This window comes from Spermophilus citellus, assembly GCF_964194105.1.
Source record: "Spermophilus citellus genome assembly, chromosome: 12".
Taxonomy (NCBI): Eukaryota; Metazoa; Chordata; class Mammalia; order Rodentia; family Sciuridae; genus Spermophilus; species Spermophilus citellus.
The window spans coordinates 85,821,473-85,846,677 of record NC_138198.1 but is presented as its reverse complement, the minus strand read 5'-3'; the positions used below and the strand labels follow the sequence as shown (position 1 = coordinate 85,846,677).

The window sequence follows — 25,205 nt, the reverse complement described above, 5'->3', positions numbered from 1 at the left end:
GGGTGGTGTGATAGCTGATATTTTTCCTGGATTCCTTTCAAAATATGGTTAGAATGCCATGGCAATGACCATTTTTGCAAACTCAAAACCTTGTAAGTTCACATGTACCATTCTGTTCAAATCTAGCTATTAACATTCCTTCTTTATATTATTTTTTTTTTAATTCCAGGTTATCTTTTTAATTTTTAAATCCTTAATCGGCCAATATATTTGCCCTCTTCTAAAACTATACTTCAAATACATCAAGGGCTTTCATCTTGTTAACAGCATTTCATTTAGTTCACACCACTGGGGACAAAATAGGCTATTCCTGCATATAGTTTTTATAAAGAAGCCAAGAACAGTAATAAGTGGTACCAGTAACAGCACTCAATGCTATTATGGAAACTTACTCAAAAGAATAGGAATGCTAGCAGAGTCCAGACCACTGAAAAGAACTAAAGTCGCCAATATTTCATCCTAATATATCTTCCTTCTCAATCAAATTCTCAAGGAAGAGAAGCCTCAGGCAGAACAGATGCATATTACAATCTATACCGACATAGAAGTTTTGGAAACCATTTCAAATTCCAGTTTTTGTTATGCAAGCATATCTAAATAAAGCCAATTAAGAAGACTTTGAATTTCTACTAATATGAAATATATGGCTCAACTATTCTTTTAAAAATACACTTAGAGTATGAATCCATGCCCCAAAACTACCCTTTATTCATGCTACAGAAGAGACAAGAGTTCATACTTCTTTAACAACTCCCTTTACCTTGTAAGTAGTCATTCGATGCTGAGCAATTGTCGTCAGTTTTTCTAGAAGGCCTCGTAATCTCTCCTGTGTTGCATGGGAGATCAAGTTCACAGCATCAGAGTTAAGTTCCGTAATGTCATGCTTTTTACCTGTGGAAGCAGAGAAAATCCATTACATGTTTTAGTAGTGGCTGATAATTGAAATAATTAGCACAGCAGGTATTCTGTTCCCCCTGGAAGTCATACCCATTATGAATAAAGGTTTGGAGATTATGATTTTCCTGGTAAAGTCACAACTTCAAAGATCTTAGACATTACATTAATAAAACCTAGCCTGAAGCCTCGAAAATATAGACATTGTTTCACTTAGCCTCTAGAATCATTCTCCTTGCAAGGTCATTTATAGGACAAAGTTAATAAGAACACAAATCAAGTCTAGTGTTCAGGGAGGAAAATGGTAACTGCAGAAATTAGTGCCATATTCTGTTAATTTTAGTAATTAAAAAAAATAGAAAATTACATTTTGCCCTGTTTGACACTGTTAACAATTTATGGCATTTATTTCAAGGAATTCAGATAGTAAGTCTCTGGTAATGCCTCACCTACAAGACATACCTGTATTCTTTTTGGCCACTACCAATCATGCATATATTTTGCACTAACTCATGTTCTGATAAATTGACCTGATAATCAATTTACAAGTTGAAATGGGTTCAAAGCTTCATCATTTCACCCACCCTTTTGAATAACTTCTCTCTTCTTAAATATAAACCTCTTTTCTTCCTTCACTAAATAGGAAAAAAGTTCCAGGAAAACAATTTGAACCACATACTCAAAGGTAGAAGCTCATTTACATATTAACCTTAACAGTATTTAAATAGTATTTCTTGCTGGGTGAAATGGCATATGCCTATAATTCAAGTGACTTGAGAAGCTGAGGCTAAGGCAAGAGGATCTCAAGTTTAAAACCAGCCCAGGCAAGTTCAAGGTGACCCTCAGCAACACTGTGAGACCATGCCCCAAAATAAAAAATAAAAAGAGGCAGGGATATGACTCAGGCTCAGTGGAAAAGAGCCCCTGACTTCAATTCCCAGTACTTAAAACACACACACACAGTAATATTGTTAGGTACAGTGAAACTATCCTTATCAACAGAGATCTAAATCTAAAGATATAGGCAATTAAGTAGTCAAATTTAAATGAGCTTTTAAAATGCTACTATGATTGTTCTTAATATGTACATATATATGCATAACAATTTTTAAAAATTACTGTTTAATTCTACTTGCTAATTTATATGAAACATGCTCATTCTCATCAAAGGGTGAACAACTCTAGCAAAAATATGACTTAATTAATCCAACAATTCTTAAACAAATTCCTTAACATTACTGTATAATAAATATCAAACTTTAAAATGTTGTCTATAATAAACCAAATGGAAGATATAAATTTTTCCAATTTCTCCTAAACCACACCTTTTAAAATGTAATTAATTATTCTGTAGCAAAATAGAATTCATCTCCAATTTCAGATTCATGCAGGGAAAAAAAAAACACAACGAATCTATTTTATTATAAACCTCTGCATAAATAAATAGTGAGGCCTTCTATAGAAGAAACAGTAGAATTTCAAAACAATCCAGTGACTAAAATTACATTTAAAAATGGGGTAAATAAAAAAATAACATATTTCAGGCTAAGTTGAAACAAAATAAGCACTTAAAAAATATTTACTGTTTAGGTGGGAGATCTTTGAAATAATTTCATATATATTTATAAAATAAAGGTAATTTATCTAACATTAAGAATGACCAATTCTTAAAATATTAACAAATAATTCCAGGGCTTAGAGAAGAACAAATTTTCTAAATTATTTTCATTAGCTGGTAATAAAATACGATTTATTTAAAGTTACAAAGTTAAACAGATATTGTTTCACTTGGCCCCTAGAATCATTCTCCTTGCAAGGTCATTTAGTAGAAATTTAGTAGAAACTCTCACTTTTAAGTACAATTCTGTTTTTAAACAAATTCAGCATAGTTGATTCAGGAGAACTAGTTAGTGCATGCATGCTTATATGATTTTATTTAATGTTTGTGCAATTTAATTTAGGTAATCAGGGAAATAAAGAACACGGGCATTTAATCTTCTAACATTATCCAAGTAGAAAAACATATTTTAAAATTTATTTGGATAAATTTATAAGGGGGGTAGGGAGAAACCTACAGTTTACTGGAAACTGAACCCAGGACATACTTTACCACTGAGCTACATCCCTAGCCTACCCCTCTCCCCCCTACTTTTTAAATTACTTTTTATTTTGAAAGTCTCACTCAAATGCTGAAGGTCTCACTAAGTTACTGAATCTGGCCTTGAACTTGCAATCCTCCTGACTCAGCCTTCCAAGCTACTGGAATTACAGGCATCCCAGCATAATTTCAGTTTTTAAGGAATGGCCTTTGTTCTGGCATATTTTGTAAAGAAGGAATTTTATTATTAGTGGAAAACATTTCTAGAAATGCATTAACACCATTCACTCAATGGTTTTATTTTTTTATTAAACCTTATCTAATTCAGAATTATTATTTTGCAGTTGACTATCATATGATGACAACTTTGCATTTCATTATTAAGAAATTAAAATAAAAATAGCTGTTCCCTTATTCCCAATCAGAGGTTTCCAAATTATGGCCAACAAGCCCAATCTTTTCTCTCTTTATAGTTACAAAGTTTTATGGGAACAGCACTGCAGTGAATTTGTGCCCCCCAATACCTCAATTTATGCTGAAACCCTCTTCCAATGTGATGGTATTTAGAGTTGACTTTTGGGGTATAATGAAGCCACAGGCAGAGCCCAAATGAAAGGGATAATGAGAGATAAGACAGTTACCTCTCTTTCTGCCACATGAGAATACAGCAGAAGGATGACAGTCAGAAAACCATCAAGAGGGCCCTCACCAAGACCCTGATCCTGTAAGTACACAGGGTCATCTCCATCCTCCACAACTATGAGGAATAAATGGTTTTTTTCATTTAAGCCATCAGTGTGCTATATTTTGCTACAGCAGCCCAAGCAGACCAAGAGAATAGTCTTGCCCATTTGTTTACATATTGTCTATGGTTGCTTTTGCCTTAAGACAGCGGAGCTGAGCAGCTGTGACAGAAACCATATGGGCCATAAAGTGGCAAATATTTACCATCTGGCCCTTTTTGGAAAAAAAGTTGCTGATCCCTGTCCTAAGTAACCAAAAATACTCTTTCAGTGCTAAATTTTTTTATCATTACAATCAATCTAGTTTAAATTAAACTAGAAATAAAATTTGGACAGGGACAGGAATTGATAAACCTAAGTATCTACTTCTACTCTACCAATGCTTTAGATAATTATATGGCATTAAGGAATTAAAATACCAATAAATTTCCTATATTATTAAAAGAAGGTATAATGCTTAGGCTTGCTCCAAAATTAAGGAACTGGTTCCAAACAGTATTACAAAATATACATGCAAAGAAGAAAATACCAGGGAGGAAGGAAGGGAGGGAGGGAGGGAGGGAGGGAGGGAGGGGTTTGAAGGAAAGAGAGGTAGGAAAAACACAAATAGCAAACAAACATTTCACAGTCAGGTTTTATTAATTCCTATCTTTTCAACTACTTGCAAACTCTAGTTGTTCATGATTAAAAAAAGACAAATCCTTAATTTAAAGTAGAAATGAAAAGTGGTCATTTGTAGAGCATAGTGTAGTTCAAATATTCATTAATTGTGAAGTAGACTTAAAGTGTGTAATAGTGATATACTTTGCAGTCCTTAAAAATACCATGGATGAGGACTGGGGATGTGGCTCAAGTGGTAGTGCACTCGCCTAGCTTGTGTGAGGCACTGGGTTCTAATCTCAGCACCACATAAAAATAAAAATAAAGATACTGTGTCTACCTAAAACTAAAAAATAAATATTTAAAAAAATATATCATGGATGTATTAAAAAATCACAATAACTCTGTATTAAGCCTTCAATATAAAACACAAAGATTCCTACTCAAGTACATTCAAAGTTCATTAGCACCTATCCCCAAAATGTAAAATGGATGAAGAAAAACAGCTGGTCCCTGATAAGTCCTAGGGTCAAGATACAAAAAATGGCATAACTCAGACACAAAAAATACTCTCTCCAACTTGTCTTTTAACAATTCATGTGGAGGAGATTACAGTCTTACATGGTAATGAGTTTGTGATTTAAGAACAACAAAAAGCTAAGTATCTACATTGGTGTGTTCTCTCCCATATTCCTTTCCCACAGTGAAGCCTACTGACAACTACTCCTGGAACTAGACAAAATTTCAGGGTTGAGACAAGGAAAAAGGGACTTGCTCTCAGTACCTGTCCCTATATCTTATAAATATAAACTTGTAACGTAAGAGTGAATTTGCACACATATATGCCTAAGAGCCAAATAAGGAACAGGATAGAAAAAATAATATACCATATTATACATTCATGTAAAAATGCACGTCTATTCCCCATCAAGAAACTGGAATAAGGACTGGGATTGTGGCTCAGTGGCAGAGTGCTTGCCTAGTATGTGTGAGGCACTAGGTTCGATTCTCGGCACCATGTACAATAAATAAAATAAAGGTCCATTGACAACTAAAAAATATATATATTTACAAAAAAGAAACGCAATGAAATCTTATCTTCTATTATCTAAAGTTATACGATTCAGATTATATTAATAATCTATAAAATAAAATACTTCTTTTGATAACATCCCCCAAATCCTGATTAATTCTAAAGCCTTACTTAAAGCCTCAGAGTTCCAGGTGGTCTCTTAATATTTTCCCCCAACAGATATTCCTATCAGACCAAAAATCATAATTGTACTTACCAATGTCCAAAATTCTCTTTTGTAGAGCTCCTATGAAAAGAAATGGCTCGTCTTTACATGATTGAATGAGTGTACCAACCAATTCAGAGTTTGTTGCTAAGATGCAGGCATTTTCTTCATTGAGATTGACCCCTGCCATGGAAGTCACATCATTGATGTCATCTTCATCTCTAATAGGAAAAAAAGTTATATTTTTTTGGTAGGGTGTGTGCGTGTGTGTGTGTGTGTGTGTGAGAGAGAGAGAGAGAGAGAGAGAGAGAATGGGTTACTACAGAAAGCAAGAAAATTACGCTCTTTTCTTATAACTAATGGCATTATTTTACTTAATTCATCCAATCAAAAGAAGACTTAAAGAAAAGCTATCTTTCATAATAATAGTTAAAAATTAATTGGCATATCTAAAGACTAGTATACATTTAATATAAGAAAAATTAATCAAGAAGGAATGTTGTTTTCTAGAGTTTATCTTTCCCTCTCTGGTAAATGAAATACACCAAGAGAGATATGGAATTATACTAAATAATCCACAAATCCATTGCAATGAAAGACAAAGAAAAGAAAACAGACATCTTTGTTTTCATCCAAGATAATTAAAAGCTCTACAGATTTCCATAGCCCACTTCATCATTTCATTGAGGGGCAGCAGAAACCCCTCGGGTCCTGAAAGGTCTGTACCCACATAAGGCTTTTAAGAAGCTGCTTACTCAACTAGTTATTCTGAAATCAAATTTTTAAAACCAGTTTTGTTTTTCTGCTTTAGACTTCTAGGGTTCTCCATCTGTACCAACTGAATATATCAAACCATATCCTCAAACAATTGGCTGCAAAGGCCTATATATAAAATATAAAATTACATAATATACATACATGTACAAAAGGCATAAATATAAAATGCAAAGTATGTCTGGACTCCTTTAAACAGCTGTCTGTATCTCATAGAAATGCTGCACAGCTACAGTACTAAGGTAAATAGATATACTTGAGGGTAAACTTTTCTTTTTTTCATCCTGTTTTTGTGTGGTACAGGGAATCAAACCCAGGGAACTTGTACAGCTAGACATGCACTCTACCACTGAGAGTACCCATAAAAAGAAAAAAAAATACTAAAATCCTTATTAGTATCCTTTCTACCATATGTAGTAATAGGAAAGTTACTGGCAAATATCAATGGATAACATAATTTAAACAAGTAAGATTATATAAAAAGATGCTGTTTCACTTTATTGCATGGGCCAAATGTTATATCATGTAGTTTCATGTCACCAGATTTAATTATGAACCTCCTTGTGGTAATGCATTTGTGTCCAGAATGAGGGAGAGGGGGTAATTGTCAAACACTCAAGAAATGAAGCCCTGTGGTGTTCAATTTCAAAATGCAGTACGTGTAATGGGCAGGGAAAGAGAGATCCCATACACAAACATATGATGATGATGATGATGAGGAGGAGGAGGAGGAGGAGGAGGAGGAGGAGGGAGGAGGAGAAGGAGGAGGAGGGGGGGAGTCTCTTGACTGGGAAAAAAATTAATCTCTCAAACCACCAAATGAAATGGGCATTACTAGCCAGGCACAGTGGTGCATGCCTGTAATCCCAAAGACTTGAAGGCTGGGCAGAAAGATAGCAAGTTTGAGACCAATTTAGCAAGGAAGTAAGCAACTTAGTGAGATCCTATCACAAAATAAAAAATAAAAAGGTCTAAGGTTGTGGTTCTGTGGTTAAGAGCCTCTGGGTTCAACCCTGGTACCAAAAGTGTGTATGTGGGGCGGGGGTGCTTTATAGAGTTATTGTCAGAGATATGGAATGCTCAGAATGGCTCTAGAAATCAATTCCCCAAAACAACAACTTTCTTAATAGGACCTCCAAAGCTCAGGAAATAATGCCAAGAGTTAATAAGTGGGATGGCATCAAATTTAAAAGTTTTAAAGGAAACAACTAGGAATGTGAAAAGAGAACCCACAGAATGGGAAAAATTCTTTGCTAGCTACTCTTTTGACAGAGGATTAATCTCTAGAATATATAAAGAACTAAAAAAACTTCACACTAAAAAACCAAATAGCCCAATTAATAAATGGGCAAATGAATTAAATAGATACTTCTCAAAAGAAGCAATACAAATGGCCAAGAAATAGATTTTTTAAAATGTTCAACATCATTAGCAACTAAACAAATTCAAATCAAAACTACACTGAGCCAGGAGGATTCTCGAGTTCAAAGCCAGCCTCAGCAATTTAGTGAAGCATTTACCATCCCAGCAAGACCCAGTCTCTAAATAAAATACAGAAAAGGGTTGGGGATGTGGCTCAGTGATTGAGCACCCCTCAGTTCAATCTTCAGTACCAAAAAACTACACTGAGGGTGCTGAAATTGTGGCTCAGAGGTAGAGCACTCACCTAGCATGTGTGAGGCACTGGGTTCGATCCTCAGCACCACATAAATATAAAATAAAGACATTATGTTCACCTATAACTAAAAAAAAAAAAAACTACACTGAGTTTCATCTCACACTAGTCAGAATGGCAGTCATCAAGAATACAAATAATAATAAATGCTGAAGAGATGTGGAGATAAAGGAACACTTTTATACTGTGGAAATCAGTATGGATGTTTCTCAAAAGATTAGGCATGAACTACCACATGACCCACTTTTTGGTATTTATCCTAAAGAATTAGTCACCATACTATAGTGATACATGTATACCCATGTTTGTACCAGCACAATTCACAATAGCTAAACTATGGAACCAAACAAGGTGTCCATCAACAGGTGAATGGACAAAGAAAATGTGGTATATATACACAACGGAGTTTCATTCAGTCATAAAGAAAAATGAAATTGTGTTATTTGCAGGAAAATGTTTGGCACTAAAGATCATCATGTTAAGTGAAATAAGCCAAACTCAGAAGGTCAATGGTCCTTATGTTTTCTCTGGTATGAGAAACTAGAGAGGAAAAAGGGGAAAAAAGTGATCTCATGAAATTAAAGGGAGATCTTCAGTAGAAAGGAACCAAGGGATGGGAGGTAAGGAGGGAGGGGAGAAGTGGCCAAATTACACTGTTATACAGTGTCCAAGTACTACTACGTAACAACAAATCCCATCATTATGTACAATTACAGAACATGAATAAAAAATATGAAAAAAAAGAATCAACTTCCCACTTGTGTAAATCAAGTAGCATGTTCTGATTTAAACATCTAAAGATTTAAATATCTGAAGTGTAATAATAGTAGAAATCATAAACTTAAAGATGGCCCAAAATCTGAGTAAAACACTATTTTAAAAGGCCTGAGAGGAGGGGTAGAGCACTTGCCTAGCAGACATGAAGTTCTGGTTTTGAAGCCCAGAGTGACTACAGAGAACAATAAAGTGTGGTATATTTCAACAGAGCTGAAGGAAGCCAGGTGTGGCGATGCACTCCTGTAATCCCAGCGGCTTGGGAGGCTGAAGAAGGAGGATCATGAGTTCAAAGCCAGCCTCAGCAACTTAGCAAGGCCCTAAGCAACCCAGCATGACCCTGTCTCTAAATAAAATTTTTTTTAAAAGGCTGGGAGCCCGGCATGGTGGTACACACCTGTAATCCCAGTGGCTCAGGAGGCTGAGGCAGCAGGTTTGTGAGTTCAAAGCCAGCCTCAGCAAAAGGAAGGTGCTAAGCAACTCAGTGGGACCCTGTCTCTAAATAAAATACAAAATAGGGCTGGGTTTGTGACTCAGTGGTTAAGCACCCTGGGTTCAATCCCCAGAACAAAGAAAGAAGAAAAAATAAAGCACTAAAGGAAAGGATTTGGAATGTTTTCACTATAAAGAAATGATAAGTATATGAGGAAACAGAAAATATTGCCCTGATATGAGGACTGCACGATGTATACTTGTATTAAAAATATAATATGGCACTCCATATACATTGTACAATTATTAGCAATTAATTTTTTTGGAAAAAACTAAGAATACATTAGGAAAAGTCAATTCACTTCAAAACAGAGTCCTAACCAGTAACTTAACATTTCTGGAACTCAGTTTCCTCCTCTGTAAAATGTAAAATAAATGACTTAGATTAGCTACTTTGTGAAGTCCCTCTGGGAAACTCAGAAGAATGAGGCAGCAGTATTTGGACTGATAAAGAGTGAAGAGAATGCACCTTAAATACATAGATGCTCATCTGAATATTAACCTAAAAGATACATGAGAAATTCTCCTCCAGAGATAGAAATGGACATGTGAGACAGGAAAAAAAGTATTATACCATATTATTTACCTTTCCATCTTTTTAAAGGTATACTATAATACGTGATTTATCCAATCAGAATGAGTAGTTAATGTTTTAAAAACACACATTTAATTAACCCAGCTATCCCAGTCCTTGGTCTATACCCAAAGGACTTAAGAACAGCATACTGCAGGGACACAGCAACATCAATGTCCACAGCAGCACAATTCACAAATAGTCAAACTATAAAACCAACCTAGATGCCCTTCAATAGATGAATGGACAAAGAACTGTGGTTTATATACACAATGGAATATTATTCAGCAATAAAAGAGAATAAAATCTTGGCATTTGCAGGTAAATGGATGGAGTTAGAGCATATCATACTAAGCGAAATAAGCCAATCCCCGCAAACTAAAGGCCAAATGTTTTCTCTGATAAGTAGATGCTAATCCATAATGGGGAGGGGGGATGAATCTAGTAACTTTGAATGGGGCAAAGGTGGAGGAGGGACGTGGGAGTTGGAAAGACGGTGGAATGAGATGGTCATCATTATCTTAGGTACATGTATGATTGCACAAATGATGCGACCCTACTTTGGGTACAACCAGAAGTCAAAATTTGTGCTCCATTTGTGTATAATGAATCAAAGAGCATTCTGCTGTCATGTATAACTGATTAGAACACATAATTAATTAAAATAAAAAATAAAATAAAAATTTAAAAAACTAAAGACAGAAAATAAGATGAAACTTACACATATAAGCTCATTTCTTCCTTAAAAGTAAACCTGAAGTTACTGAAGGTAACTCCATATGACCTGTACACACATACACTCAAGACTGTTTATAAGCCAGGCAGGGTGGCCCAGACCTGTAATCCCAGCAGCTCAGGAGGCTGAGGCTGAGGCAGGAGGCTCTCAGGTTCAAAGCTAGCCTCGGCAACTCAGGCCTGTCTCAAAATAAAAAGTAAAAAAAGGGCTAGGGATGTGGCTCGGTGGTTAACCATCCTTGTGTTCAATTCCTGGTACAAAAAAAAAAAAAAAAAAAAAGACTGTTATAATCCCAGATGTGTGCCAGTACATAAGCTCCTATAAACTGCATCTTGTTTCTCTAGCAGGGTTCCCACAAAACTCCTGTTGAGATCTCACACACAGGTTAGAATGAGCAGTACCAGGTCAAGCACAGTAATGAACTGAACAGGATTCCATGAGGAGAAAGTCCCTTGTCTTTCAGAATCCACTAGCCTCTGCCTCCAAATAAGCAAGGAATAACTGCCCAATACGATTCGTTCTTCCCTGTCATCTCTCCTTCTATTTGGCCCCAAGCTGAACATAGTTCCCTCCAGTACAGCTGCCAGTTGCCATGGTTACAGATGACAGCAGGAGCAGAAAAGGACCCCTACTGAAGAAATAAGAAAAGGTGCCACAATAAACAGCACCCAAGCCCCAAGCTGTTTAAAAATTCCCTGGAGGAAAGGAGGCTGACTGAAGGAAAGCAAAGACAACACTGTTTCAACAGCATTATTAGTAAAGTCAGGACAGGAGAGGACAGTAATCAAGACCATGTTTAGGATTATAATAGTTCTGATTTAATTTTTAAGAAGAAAAAAAATGAGAATCACTGAACCAATTCTTAAAAAGTTTAATGCAGTGCCTTCTGATAAAAGTACTGGACAATCTTGTTTTAGAAGATACTCAGAAAAAGGAAACTTAATAGTGAGTGCCTTAGCAGAAAAAGCTTTCAACTCAAGATTCTGTGGAGTAGAATACAGTACTAGGAAAAAAAAATCAGTCATTTCTCATGTATTCTTGCTTTGGAAGCTTAATTAATTATTTTTGCTTTTGATAAAGTTACACTGTTCAAGCCTGCCTTCTTAAATCTCCTCTTAGGATCTGCAAAAGCACTAGACTATCTGAAGACGAATGAATCACATTCCTTTTCTGTTCAAAAAAACCTTTCATGACCCCATGGTGTCAGCCTGACATTGGAGGCCTTTCAGGTAGTGATCCCAGCATTTTTCCTCCTTCACACTATTTGCTATCAATAGCTCTTACTGATTCCAGGTCTGCTCAGGATATTTCTTTCCTGTGCTGATCCTGCAGTTCACCTTGCTTCCTTTCTTTGAGCTATCAAAGCCTTATCTATATACCAAACTCCTTCAAATGCCTATTTTAGAAATTCCAGCTTAATTTATTTTCAGAATTTTAAATCATTTCCCCCAACTGCTACAACTTGGAACATCTGAGAGTGTATTTTCGTCTGTTATGGTAGGTCTTTCAATGACTTAATCTAATAGTCAATGTGTTTGCCTTAAATGCCAACACAACTAACTTTATTGATCATATCAATTATCTATCATTCCTAACAGAGTGGTATATAAATTGCATTTAAATATGTAAGGAACTTCTATGTGCTCAAAACAATGTGCTGGTTTATTGATTACTATGTACTAAGTAGCAGAGAACAATAGGCAAAAATGAAGGTTTTGAATCAAACTGACTAGGTTGAAAACCTGACTTCTGTCACTTACTATCTGGAAAACAAAGCAATTAACCTCTCTAAAACTCATCTTCAGTAACATGAAAATAATAATAGCCCCTACACTAAGCCTGACAATTAATGAAGCAACTCATGTTATACCAAAAAGGAATTACAGATGCTTCTCCACTTATGATGGAGTTATGTACCAACAAGGCCACAGTAAGTTGAAAATACATATAACACATCTAACCTACTGAACACCATAGTTTAGCCTAGATCACCTTAAATATGCTAAGAATACTAACATTAACTGACAGTTGAGCAAAATTATCTAACACAAAGACTGTTTTTCAATAAAGTGCTAAATAATACATGTAATTTATCAAATATCTATATCCAAAACATGCCAAAAAGTCATAACAAAGTATCAGCTGTTTACCCTCATGATTCCATGGGTAACTAGGAGCTGGGGCTGGTAGCCACTGCCAACCATCACAACAGAGTATCTATCATACTGCATGTTGCCAGCCAGGGAAAAGATCAAAATTCAAAAGATAAAGTATGGTTTCTACTGAATGCATATTATTTTCACCATTCTAAGTTTGAAAAATTATAAGTTGAACCAAAAATAAGTCAAGGACCATCTGTACTTTAACATATAAAATACTCCTATAAGTAACTAAGGAAAAGATCAAGGAACCAATGGAAAAATGGATGAAGCATACGAATCTTCAGTGAACAGAAAATAAAAATGACTCAAGATATTCTAACCCATTTATAACAGAAATATGGGATATAATTTTTCACCTGTGGGACTAACAAAGTGTTTTTTAAAGTTTATCAGAACACATGAAAAAGTGCTACTTTAAGCTTTGCTGTTGAGAATAATTTGGTAATATAATCTCCAAGAAGGTCCATTTGGAAGTATCTGAGAGTTTAAAATGAACAAACCACTCTTCCTAGAAATTATGTGAAATAACAGTCACTGCAGCTTTGTTTCCCAAGCACCATCCATAATTACTAAGCTTTGTTGAAAATATCAAATCACAATGAACATGTACTAATAATATCAGGAAAAACCCAAGATTATTAACTTGTAGAAATCAAAACAGAAAATATGTATTATTGTATATTAGCATTTGTGCTGAAAAAAAAAACAATACAAATGGCACATTTATAATGTACCACCAATAAAGTGCACTCCACCAAAAAAAAAAAAAAAGATGGTGATGATGATGATGAAAACCATATATAGATAAACAAGAAACTGGTAACAAGTTCTAGACTGGCTCTAGGCTGGCACCTTGGGTAGCAGAGAAAAGAGAAGTGATTCTTATTTTTCCCACTTTTGTACTTTTCGTGTTCTTGCAAAAGTGTGTTAATGCTTTATACGTTACCTAATCAAACAGACAATTTATTTTTTAGATACGAACAAGCAAGCTGGACAGGGTTGTGCATGCCTATAATCCCAGTTACTCAAGAGGATGGGGCAGGAAGATCGCTTGAGCCTAAGAGTTTGAAAGCAGCCTGAACAACAACATAACAAGATTCCACCTCAAAAAAACAAAACAACACCAACAACAAAACAATTTTATCTCAAGATGACCAAGTTCTTTCCTTACATTATTGATTCCTTCGAAGTCTGCCTTCAATATTCTTTTGCACCTCTCTTGGCTATGGCCTCTCTAGCTGACCATAGTATGTCTATAAACTCACCCAATACCTTTTTTCCTTCTATGCATTCTCTAAAGTCATTTTCCTCATGGGAAGTCCCTTTGTATTTCTTCTTATTAACTAAAAGGTAGCACATAGTATTCTACAGTATATCTTAGACTTTAAGTGGTTCTAGGAAGCACCTAGCAGACATATTTAAAATGCAGGTCTCATAGGCAAGCACACCTACACAGCATTCACGATTCTCATTCAGTTAGGTCCTATAATGGAGACCAGATATCTGTCATTTTTTAACAAGCACACTTACATGATGATAACACAAATGGTCCGGTCTGTGGACCACACTTGAAAGACTACTAACCTACCACGTAATTTTGAATGAAAACCACACTAGAAGCTAAACTATATAGGAAACTAAAGAATATTACTTACTTACTGAAAAATGACAAATTCTATTATACATTAACATATGGAATATTTTCATGAAAACTAATACCAAAATAAAATTTAAAAATTAGTAAGCTGGGTGTGGTGGTGCATGCCTGTAATCCAGGGACTCAGGTGGCTGAAGCAGAAGGATTGAAAGTTCAAAACCAGCCTCAGCAACTTAGCGAGGCCCTAAGCAACTTAGCAAGACCCCATTTCAAAATAAAAAGGGTTGGGGATATGGTTCAGTGGTTAAAGACCACTGGGTTCAATCCCAGGTACCAAAATAATAATAATAATGATGATAATAATAATATTAACAGTGGCACTGTGTTCTGTTTTTGCAAATCTCTTTAAAAAACCACTCACCATCATGCACTTTGAATAAGTCTTTTACCCATGCATAGTTTTGTAACATCACACACAGGTAATTTGGAAAAGACTGGTTCACTGAGGTATACACATCTTCCAAATTTAGACTCATACATAATTAAAAAATCACATGTTAATATTTTGAGCAATCAGAAAAGATAAGTATTGAAAAATCTGTCAACCTCATGGTAGGGAAAATAAATTTTTCAAAAATTTTTTTCTCAAACTTTATCATTGGCCTAAATAAATAAATAAATAAGTTGATCTCCCCCACCCCCCAGAAATGATAGGCTCAATTCTTTTGTTTTCATAAAAATAACAAATTTCCAAGTCTAAATCATCTGTCAGTTGTTCTTTCAAGTAAAAAACAGTGTTCTATGGGGGAAAAAAATCAGTTCAGCTCACAACTCAAACAGGCGCATAAGAACTTGTCTTGAGACTATTGTATTCTGACACAAAGCAGAAGAGCTTCTGTCACATAGAATAGGAAACAGGCAGGTCCTCAAGGGTTCAGAATTAATAAAATAATAACTTGTGTTATCTCATTAAAAACACCCAAAAATTTATTTTTCCTTTGCTTTTTGTTTATTACAGTGTATAAAAGGAAATAATAAGTGGCCACTTAGGGGCTGGGGTTGTAGCTCAGTGGTAGAGCGCTTGCCTTGTACGCGTGAGTCCCTGGGTTCAAGCCTCAGCACCACATAAAAATAAATAAATAAAAATAAAGATATTAAAAAAAAAGAGGAATAGGTATTTTTTTAAAAAAATAAATAAATAAGTGGCCGCTTAGTGTGATTTGGTACCACTGCCTGGTTCTGTGCTGACACCAAGAGTTTCACCACATGGCTTTTGAATCATCCATGCTGATAACACTCTGAAAAGGGTAAATAACATTATGACAGTAATACACAAAAAGTCTCCTGTTAAGAGTCTCAGTTTTTAAATTCTTTTCTGTAGACCACATTTCGAGACCGGCTAGTCTATATATTCGTAGTTAGAAGAACTATAATGGGGGCTGGGGATGTGGCTCAAGCGGTAGCGCGCTCGCCTGGCATGCGTGCGGCCCGGGTTCGATCCTCAGCACCACATACAAACAAAGTGTCCGCCGATAACTAAAAAAATAAATATTAAAAAAAAAAAAAAGAAGAAGAACTATAATGAACATCAGTAATACTACAAAGGTTTTCAAAATACAGATCTCTCCCATATTTAGTCTCCAGATATTTCATTCTGGATGGACCAAGTTTCCTAGATAACTCTAAAATTGTTGATATATATTATAATAGCAAATATTTACTTATAAATAATTTCGGAAGTATCTATCAGACCTTTCCTATATTTATATTTATATTTAGTTATTAATCTTAAGAAATTGAATATGAATCACACTGCAGCATTATCACTGTCCCTTGGCTTTGATCCTTCTTGTGGAGGCCAATAATCAATAAAGTCAGGCCCTTCCTTACTGCACAAGTTAACTTTAGCATCTGTTTTATGGTGTACATACCTCCAAGGTCTTTCTTCTCAGTTCATTCTGCACATAAGTACAAAGACAATTTATCCTGAAATCTTTTTTCTATGACAAAATGTGAATAAAACTTTAAAAGATTTCATAATCTAATCTCCAATTCTTCACTTAAGGCTCTTTGTCCTCATCGGGAAAGAGAGGTAATTTATTGTAGAGTTGTCGCAATGATGTGTTTGGAATTTCAAACTAGTTAGTTATAAAGTAGTCTGTAAACCAGGAATTGCCATATAAATAAAATTTTTATGATTGTCTTTTAAAAAAGTAAAATAAATAAATAAATAAATAAATAATTCCCCTGTATAAAATGTTCAGGAATCTAATTTCCATCAAAAGCTAGCACAGGATCATATTAAACTATTAAAATGCCTTCACTACAAGAAAAATTACATTTATTATTCATTTATAAGTATTTTATTATATATGTCTAAAACACAGACTAAAAAAAACTATGAAGCATTACCACATCGAAAAAATTGATATTCCAAGGTGTGGTAACGCATGCCTGTAATCCCAGCAAGTCCGGAGACCAAGGCAGCAAAATTACAAGTTCAAGACTAGCCTCTGCAATTTAGCAAGACTTTGAGCAACTTAGTGAGATCCCGTCTCAAAATCAAAAAGGACCAGGAATGTAGTTCAGTGGTTTTGCATCCCTGGGTTCAATTCCCAGGAAGAAAGGAGAGAGAAAGAGAAAGAGGGAAAGAAAGTCCTTACCATCACAAAATACCCACTCAGTTTAAATAGGGAAAAATCAAACAAACTTGAAGAGGTGCTATAATACGGTCATTTCTGATTCAGTCAGAAGTATGACAGTTAAAACATGAATCTCTGGCACCATCTGGTGTTTAAGCACCATACAGCTTCCAATATTCATCACAGCTATAGAGATGAGCTAACTAGGAAACAGGGTTTCCCAGAGAAAAAAGTCACAAATCAACAACACAAACAAAAATTTAGGTTAACCAGATAGTTTTTTGGGGGGAAAAAACAGGCAGACATCAATCTATGATTAAATTTCATCCAGTTCAATCAAGACAAGGTCTAATGTCATATACTTCCCCTTCTTATTTAATAAAAAATCAATATTAATAGTCTATTTTTTGTTTCATTTTAACAATAACTGAATAAAAGTGATATTAAGTATCCAGAAAAGCAAATTTAAATTAAGAGAACATTATGAGCTCTCTGTCTCTGCTTTCTGGCTGCCATGAGGGGAGTAGCTTCCCTCTGCCATAGCCTTCTCCCATGTTTTGCCTCATCTTGGGCTCAGAGCAATAGAATCTGCTGTATATGGACTTAGATCTAGCTCTATAACTGGTTCATTTTTCCAAGAATAAAAGCAAAGAGATATTTCTTCCATATAAAACCACAAACATTCATCTATTTAGGAAATCAAACCCAGAGCCTTACATATGTAGGCAAACACTCTACCACTGATCTATACCCAAGCTGAATATATAAACTTTCTCCTTTTTTGTTTGTTTTTTGGTACTTGGGGATCTAACCCAGGGGTACTTTACCACTGAGGCACATACCTATGTCTTTTTATTTTGTATTTTGAAACAGGGTCTTACAAAGTTGCTGAAGTTCTCACTAAGTTGCTAAGGCTGACTTGAACTTGCAATCCTCCTGCCTCAGCTTCCCAACTCCCTAGTATTACAGGTGTATACCACGGTGTCCCACAATACATGAACTTTCTTAAAATATTTTAAAATAAAGGATATTCTAAATTAAATTATGTCATATAATATTTTGCCCCCCAAAAGATAACACTATGAGAAGGTGTGCATAAAACCACATATAACTCAAATTAATAGAAAGTATAAGAATGAAAAGTACATCTTAGTGCAAAAAAAAAAAATACCCAGAAATAGCTAGGATTATAAACATCTTGTTCTTTTCAAAATTCACTATTTCAACAAATATTTGAAAGTTTAATATGAATCAGGCATTGTTCTAAACACTAGGTATATAAACAATAGTAAACAACCGTTACAGTAAACTTTCATAGAGAATAAAAAGGGAAATATATAGAAAGGTATATATATATACACACATATCTATATATATATATATATATATATATAGATAGATAGATAGATAGACAGACAGATATAGATATATAGATATCTATCTATCTATCTATCTATATATATATATAATATATATGGAAAATATACAGAAGGGTAATAAATAAACTAATAATTTAGATAAGTGTCTCAAGACAAGCAAATGTGACTGAGGAAGCAACTTCACATTGTTTGGTCAGGCAAAGCCTCCCTAAGGAGGTAAATGTGAAACAAAGGTCCATACCATATGCAGACTAGAGGACAGAAGGCAACACACTCCCACATGTGCAAATGTACAGTGGAACCATAACTGCAACAGGAGTTTGAGGAAAAGGAGATACTGGGGGAAAAAATTGAGCAAATTTAATTGTTATATGGTGTGCATGTATAAGAAAGTATCAACAAACTCCATTATTATACACAATTAAATGTAACAAAAAAAATGCCTAGGTGTACACATATCCAGGAAATCCTGGGTTGCTACACAATAAAATATAATTCTTATAACAACTAGACTACTTTCCAGTTTTCTAGTTTTTTCCTGAATATAAGAAATAAAATTCTATCTTGTAGATGTAACTGTTTTTCACTTTTCTGTTATTATAACCTTTCTAAGTTTTAACAAATATGTATAACCATTTTCCTAAGTGGGAATCTTCCACAATAAAGTCAATTCTCTCCCCCATCCCAATGAAGCTAATCACAAAAATCTCAATACAAAAATTTCTTGGAAATGCCATGCTGATGCTAAAATACACGCACAAGAGAAAAACAGCATGTAAAATCAATATACGTTTGATACAAAAAAAAGAGAGAATACACACTATTAGATAAAAAATTATGGTCTTATAATAATTAAAATACATTAACATAATAATAAAACATCCAATTTACATGAAATATGCACTTTTATAAATGGGAATTTACTGTAAGATAAAAGTGGCATTTCAAATCCCAAAGGTAATGAACTCTTCAGTAACAACTCTTGAGACAGCAATCAAGTTGGGAAAAAGTAAATCTCAAGATTTATTGAAGAAATAAGAGTAAATGTACATATGCGAAGGAAGCCTCTACAGGTGTGTGTGTGTATATATATATGTATATATGTGCACGTGCACACGCATGCACGCGCGCACACACACACACATCTTGGAAAAAATCACAGCAGCACATCATTATGAGCTCGTGATAGGGAAGGATTTCTTAGAATTCAAAAGCTATAAAGGAAGAGACTGATAAACCTAATAATGTGATTTTAAAATTCCCTATACCAAAGACAATAAAATTCAAGTCATGAGTTAAACAAGATTAGAAGAAAAATACTTATAACATATACAACAAAGAATTACTGTCCACTATATATACATAGGTCTAGAAAGCAATAAGCACTCAACAGATAAATGAGCAAAAATAATAAGCTAGAAATCTCCCAGAGAAAATACTAATGGTGACACTTTTGCTGCAGGCAGTTAGTGGACTAGATTTATTGAGGAGCAATTATGCAACATTATAACTAGACAAGCATAACACATTTTCATTCCATTGTTGGGTTCACAGAAACTGTCAAATAAAAAAAAAAGTGTCAGGAAAAACAAGCAATGAGTACACCCTAAAGAAAGAATTGCCTTACGGGTAATGCCTGTGGCTAGCACGAATTCCTGGATCTCCACTACAGTGGGAAAAAGTATCTGAGATTCCTGAGCCAAAACAGGGCTAATATGGTTCCAAGTCATCCCTGGTTCCTACCAGAAATACTCACAAATCCTCAATGAAGTAAAGAAAACTCAATTTAGGTCCTCAGGTTAAATCTGATTTACCTATCCAATCAAGTTTTAATTTCAACTACAGTTTTCACTTCTAAATATCCTACTTAGTTCTTCAAATCTTTGTATTCATTTTAATAAGATAAATCATTGCCTTCTTATCTTTTATTCCGCATTTTATTTTTTAATATTTCATAATAGTTTTAACATTCAACATTTGGTCATCAAATGACTGAAGTCATTGGAATTCCAAGTGAGTTAATGTTTCCCTGTAATTTGATAAGGGTGACTTTTCCCTGAACATTTATCTTTGAATGTGAACACATACACATACATAATACCAAGGAAAAATGGAATGAGATCTTTAAAGTGTGAACAGCCCCCCAAAAGTCAATCTATAATTCTAATTTTATTCTTGACATTAGTGTCTTCATAAATAACTTCAAATAATCTTAAAAATCATTCAAAATAATAACTTGAGGCCACTGGAAAACGATTTTTAAAAACCCTACATTTCAATTACCAAAAATACAAGGTACCTAGAAATAAAGATGACAGATATATGCAACAAAATTGTGCAAAATATATATAGATAAAATTATAACATTTTAATACAAAGACATTAAAGATGTGCATAAATGGAGACATAAATCATGTTCACAGACACAGGCTCAAAATTATCAAGAAATCACCTGGAGGACAATGGACCTATGGACTCAAGGCATGCCAATTCAAATCCCAACAGATATTTTTGAGGTTCTTAAAGTTTATAAGGAATACTAAAAATCCAAGTAAACCAAGGAAATCCAGAGAGGATGGAGGAAGTATGGAAATAGAGGAAGGAAATGAAATAAAGGAGAAGTAGGCAAAGAATATGCTTTATCAGATACAAAAGTTATTTTTGGAATTATAGTAAATTAAACAGTGTGCTATAGGAAATTTAAGTATTTAAAATGATAGGCCAGAAAAGACTGCTGCGTGTATGACAATGGAGACTGTATTATAGGTCATTGAGGAAGGATGGACTCTTCAACAATGCAACCAGAACTAAGATCCCTAATCCACACCATAGGAAAAGAACAAAATAAACTCCTGATGTTGAAATAAAGTTTTAAATATAAAAAGTACAATTTCAGGGGCTAGGGCTAGGGCTAGGGCTCAGCGGTAGAGCGCTCGCCTAGCATGTACAAGGTGCTGAGGCTCGAGCTCAGCACCACATAAAAATAAATGAATAAAATAAAGATTTTGTGTCCAACTGTAACTTAAAAAAAAATTTAAAAAAAAAAAGGACAACTTCAAGAGATGGGAATGTAGTTGTGGGCTCAACTAGAGTGCTTACCTAGCATGTACTAGACCCTGGTTCAATCCCCAGCAATACACACACACACACACACAGTAAAACTTGAAGACAATACAGGAAAATGTCTTTATGGTTTCCAGGAGGAACTCTACAGGCAAAAATAAGCACTTTTCAGAAAGAAACTGCCAAATTCATCTACTTTAAAATTAAGAACTTCTGCAAGTCATGAAGGGAAAAAAACACAATTTCTATTCATCAAAATACACCATCATAGAAAGTGACTTGAAAAACACTAATTCAATAAATATATAAACACAAAATGTTCTTACAAATCACAAGAACTCTGATTCTATTTGGAGACTATTATTTACATCAGATAATTGTTTTGAGAAAGAAAAGGTAATAAAGTCAGAACTTTTTTTTTTTTTTTTTGAGGTGCTGGTGATTAGGCCTAGAAGGTCTCTACCACACCCCCAACCCCTTTTTAATCTTTGATATAGGACCTTGCTAAACTGCCCAGGCTGGCCTTGAACTTGAGACCTTCCTACCTCAGGCTCTGGGGCAGCTTAACTAGAGACAAGTGCCACCACACCCAACCAGAACAATTATTTCTAAAAGTTCATTTGAAGGCATCACAGAGCTTCCAAGGGAACCAGGTACTGATGGAACACAATCCTGACAGAAGAAAGCCTCACTGGAGTAATCCCAATTTTCTCCCTTGTTTTTCACCCATGGGCATCTGCTAATTCTTAATGTGGAAAAGATGCTAAAATGCCTCAAAGACAGCAGTTACTAAGAGGCAGAATAAGCCAAAAGAGCATTAGGCAATCTCTTGGAGACAGCAATTTGGAGCTCAAGGATTCTATGGCTTGAGGGATAGGACAGGACCATATAAAGAAGTGAGGGATCTGACACAGAAGCACTACAGAAGAAAAATCAAAGAAGCCAAGCATAAAGAACCCATGAAAAGTCAGTTTTACGTATTTTTGAAGTAAAGCGGTAAGAAATAAAAATTGGGTTCACATTCCAGGAAAGAAAACACCCTAAGTCTTACTTGAAATTCTTCAGGGACTACATCCTAGGGTGGAAGAACTAAAGTTACACAGGATCTTGGAAAGGTTACATATTGCTTTGAGCCAGCTCAATCACAGACCAAACTGAGGTGATTACTCCTCAAGGTGCCTTAAAGGATGCTGACTGAATCCTCTCTCCGAAGGGAATTAATGCAAAATTCTTATCATATTTTCTTATTCACATCTGATAATGAATTACACATTACCAAGTACACCAAGAAATAGGACTAAAAAGCCACATAACAGAAGCAAACTCCAAAGGTAACCTAGATAATAGAAATACTAGACAGTGATTTTAAAGTAACTATGATAAATTATTTAAGAGGAAAAAATAAGTTAACTACACCACAGAACAATAATCCATTAAAAAAGAAATAGGGGTTGTATTAATAACAATTAAAAATTTTAAAAGCAACCATCTGAAAACTGAACAGAAGCTAGCAGAAACTGGAGGGATGGCAACCCTTTGTCAATGGGAATATAATGGACAAAACTTTTGGCCTGAACACTCATTAGTTTGTACAGCCACATCCCTAGTGGCTTGAAGTGTTCTTAATAACAAAGCTTCAAATGCATAATGCAAACCACAAGAGAGAACAAATGGAAAAAATAAGGAAATCTACCATCACCAGTGGAGATTTGATACCCATTCTGAGTAAATTATGGAACAAGTCCAAAAAAACAAAACCAAAAACACCAGGAAGATACTGAAGATATGAATACTATTAGCTATCTTTACCAAATTAACACTTACAAAACAATACACCTTCAAACCAAACACTACACATTTTCCCAGGTCCTCATGAGATTCCCAAAGAGTGGCTATATTGAGGAGTCTCAATAAATTTAAGACTAAATTTATACAGATTATATTCTCAAAATTTTTATTTTAAAGAAACAAAATATCTATGAAAGCCTCAAATATTTGCACTATAACATAGAGGGAAAAGAGAAAAAAAGCATTTTGACATAAATGAAAATGGGAGGGATAAGTGTACTTAGAGACCGAAGATATTGCTCAAGAAAACACTGCTTGTCTAGTGCGCAAGAGGTCCTAGATCTGATACCCAGCATTGGGGGAGGGGGTACTATTTACTTGGTTGTTAAATCAATATTTGGTAGCAATTTTACAATGCTTATATCAGAAAAAGAAGATTTATACTTAATCATCCAAATTTCTAATTTACGAAGCTAGGAAAAGAAAGGTACTCTAATTTCAGAGTAAGAAAAAGAAAGGCATGCTTATTTTAGAAAAATCAATGGAATAGACAGAAGATAAAAACAAAATCAAATGCTGAACCTTAAAAACATTAACAAATGAATAAAAACCTGTTGCAGTTTGAATATGAGGTGTCACCCAAAAGCTCACCTGTGAGACAATTCAAGAAGGCTCAGAGAAGAAATGACTGGGTTATAAGAGTCTAACCCAAGCAGCGAATTAAACCTGTGATAGGGATTAACTGAGTGAAGTGGTAGGGTGTGGCTGGAGGAGGCAGGAATTGGGGCGTGGCTTTGGGTATATATTTGTATCTGGAACCTGGAAATCTCTCTCCGCAGCCTTATCACCACACTCTTGCGCCATGATGTTCAGCCTCCCTGTGAGCAGGAGGAATGGAGCCTACTCTCTATGGATGGAGACCTCTGAAACCCGTAAGCCCCTAAACCTTTCCTCCTTTACAGCTGTTCTGGTTGGGTCCTTTTGGTCACAGGAGGGAAAAGTCTGCCTAAAACAAAACCCTCGCCAGGTAACAGGGAATTTAACTACAAATTTTATAGACATTAAATGGAAAAGGGAAGGTGGACGCTGTGGCGCACACCTGTAATCCGAGTGGCTCAGGAGGCTGAGGCAGGAGGATCAGGAGTTCAAAGCCAGTCTCAGCAACTTAGAAAGGCCCTAAGCAACTCAGTGAGATCCTGTCTCTAAATAAAATACAAAATAGGGGTAGAGATGTGGCTCAGTTGTTGAGAGCCCCTGGGTTTAAACCCAGTACCAAAAAAAATAAAAATAAAAAATAACTATATCCCAAAAAATTAATTACTAAGAAAAAACACAAAATCCTTGAAAACTACATAGTAGTACACTACCAATACAGACCCACAGGCATTTGAAATAAAGGAAGTATTATGAAAACTTCATGCCAATAAATTTGTAAATTAGGATGGAATGTACAAAACCCTAAAAAGTACAACTTTCTGAATCTGACATTGAGATGAAATAGAAAACTTAAATAGCCTGTTTATATGAATGAACTGACTTTATAAAAAACCATCCCCATCCTCCAAAAAAAGAAAACAACAGACCTATGTAGTTACAAAGTACATTCCATTCATTCTTCACTTTAGGAAGAAAGAATATTAACTCTACACAAAAGTTTAAAACAACCAGGCATACTAGTCTTGAAGTGTCTTAATAACAAAGCTTCAATTGCATAATGTAAAACACAATAGAACAAATGGAAAAAAATAAGTGGAGATTGAATACCCACTCTGTGTAAGTGATGGAATAAAAAAAAAAAAAAAAAAAAAAAAAAAAACCACCAGGATACAGAAGATATGAACACTATTAGCTATCTTTACCAAACTAACACTTACAAAACACTACACCCTCAAACCAAATACTACACATTTTCCCAGGTCCTCATGAGGACCTGCAATCCTGGCAGCTCAGGAAGCTGAGAAAAGAGGATTTTAAGT

General features: G+C 34.9%; 1 protein-coding gene across 1 annotated transcript in view; it reads right to left on the bottom strand.

Annotated features, from left to right (window-relative positions):
• TAF4B (TATA-box binding protein associated factor 4b) overlaps positions 1 to 25,205 on the bottom strand; it is a 131,112-nt gene that overhangs the window by 58,691 nt on the left and 47,216 nt on the right. The window contains exons 10-11 of the mRNA XM_081262847.1: positions 5,625 to 5,794; positions 761 to 891 (exon numbers count right to left, since the gene is read on the bottom strand). Of these exons, the coding sequence (XP_081118973.1) occupies positions 761 to 891; positions 5,625 to 5,794 (301 nt within the window). The remainder of the gene's footprint in view (positions 1 to 760; positions 892 to 5,624; positions 5,795 to 25,205) is intronic.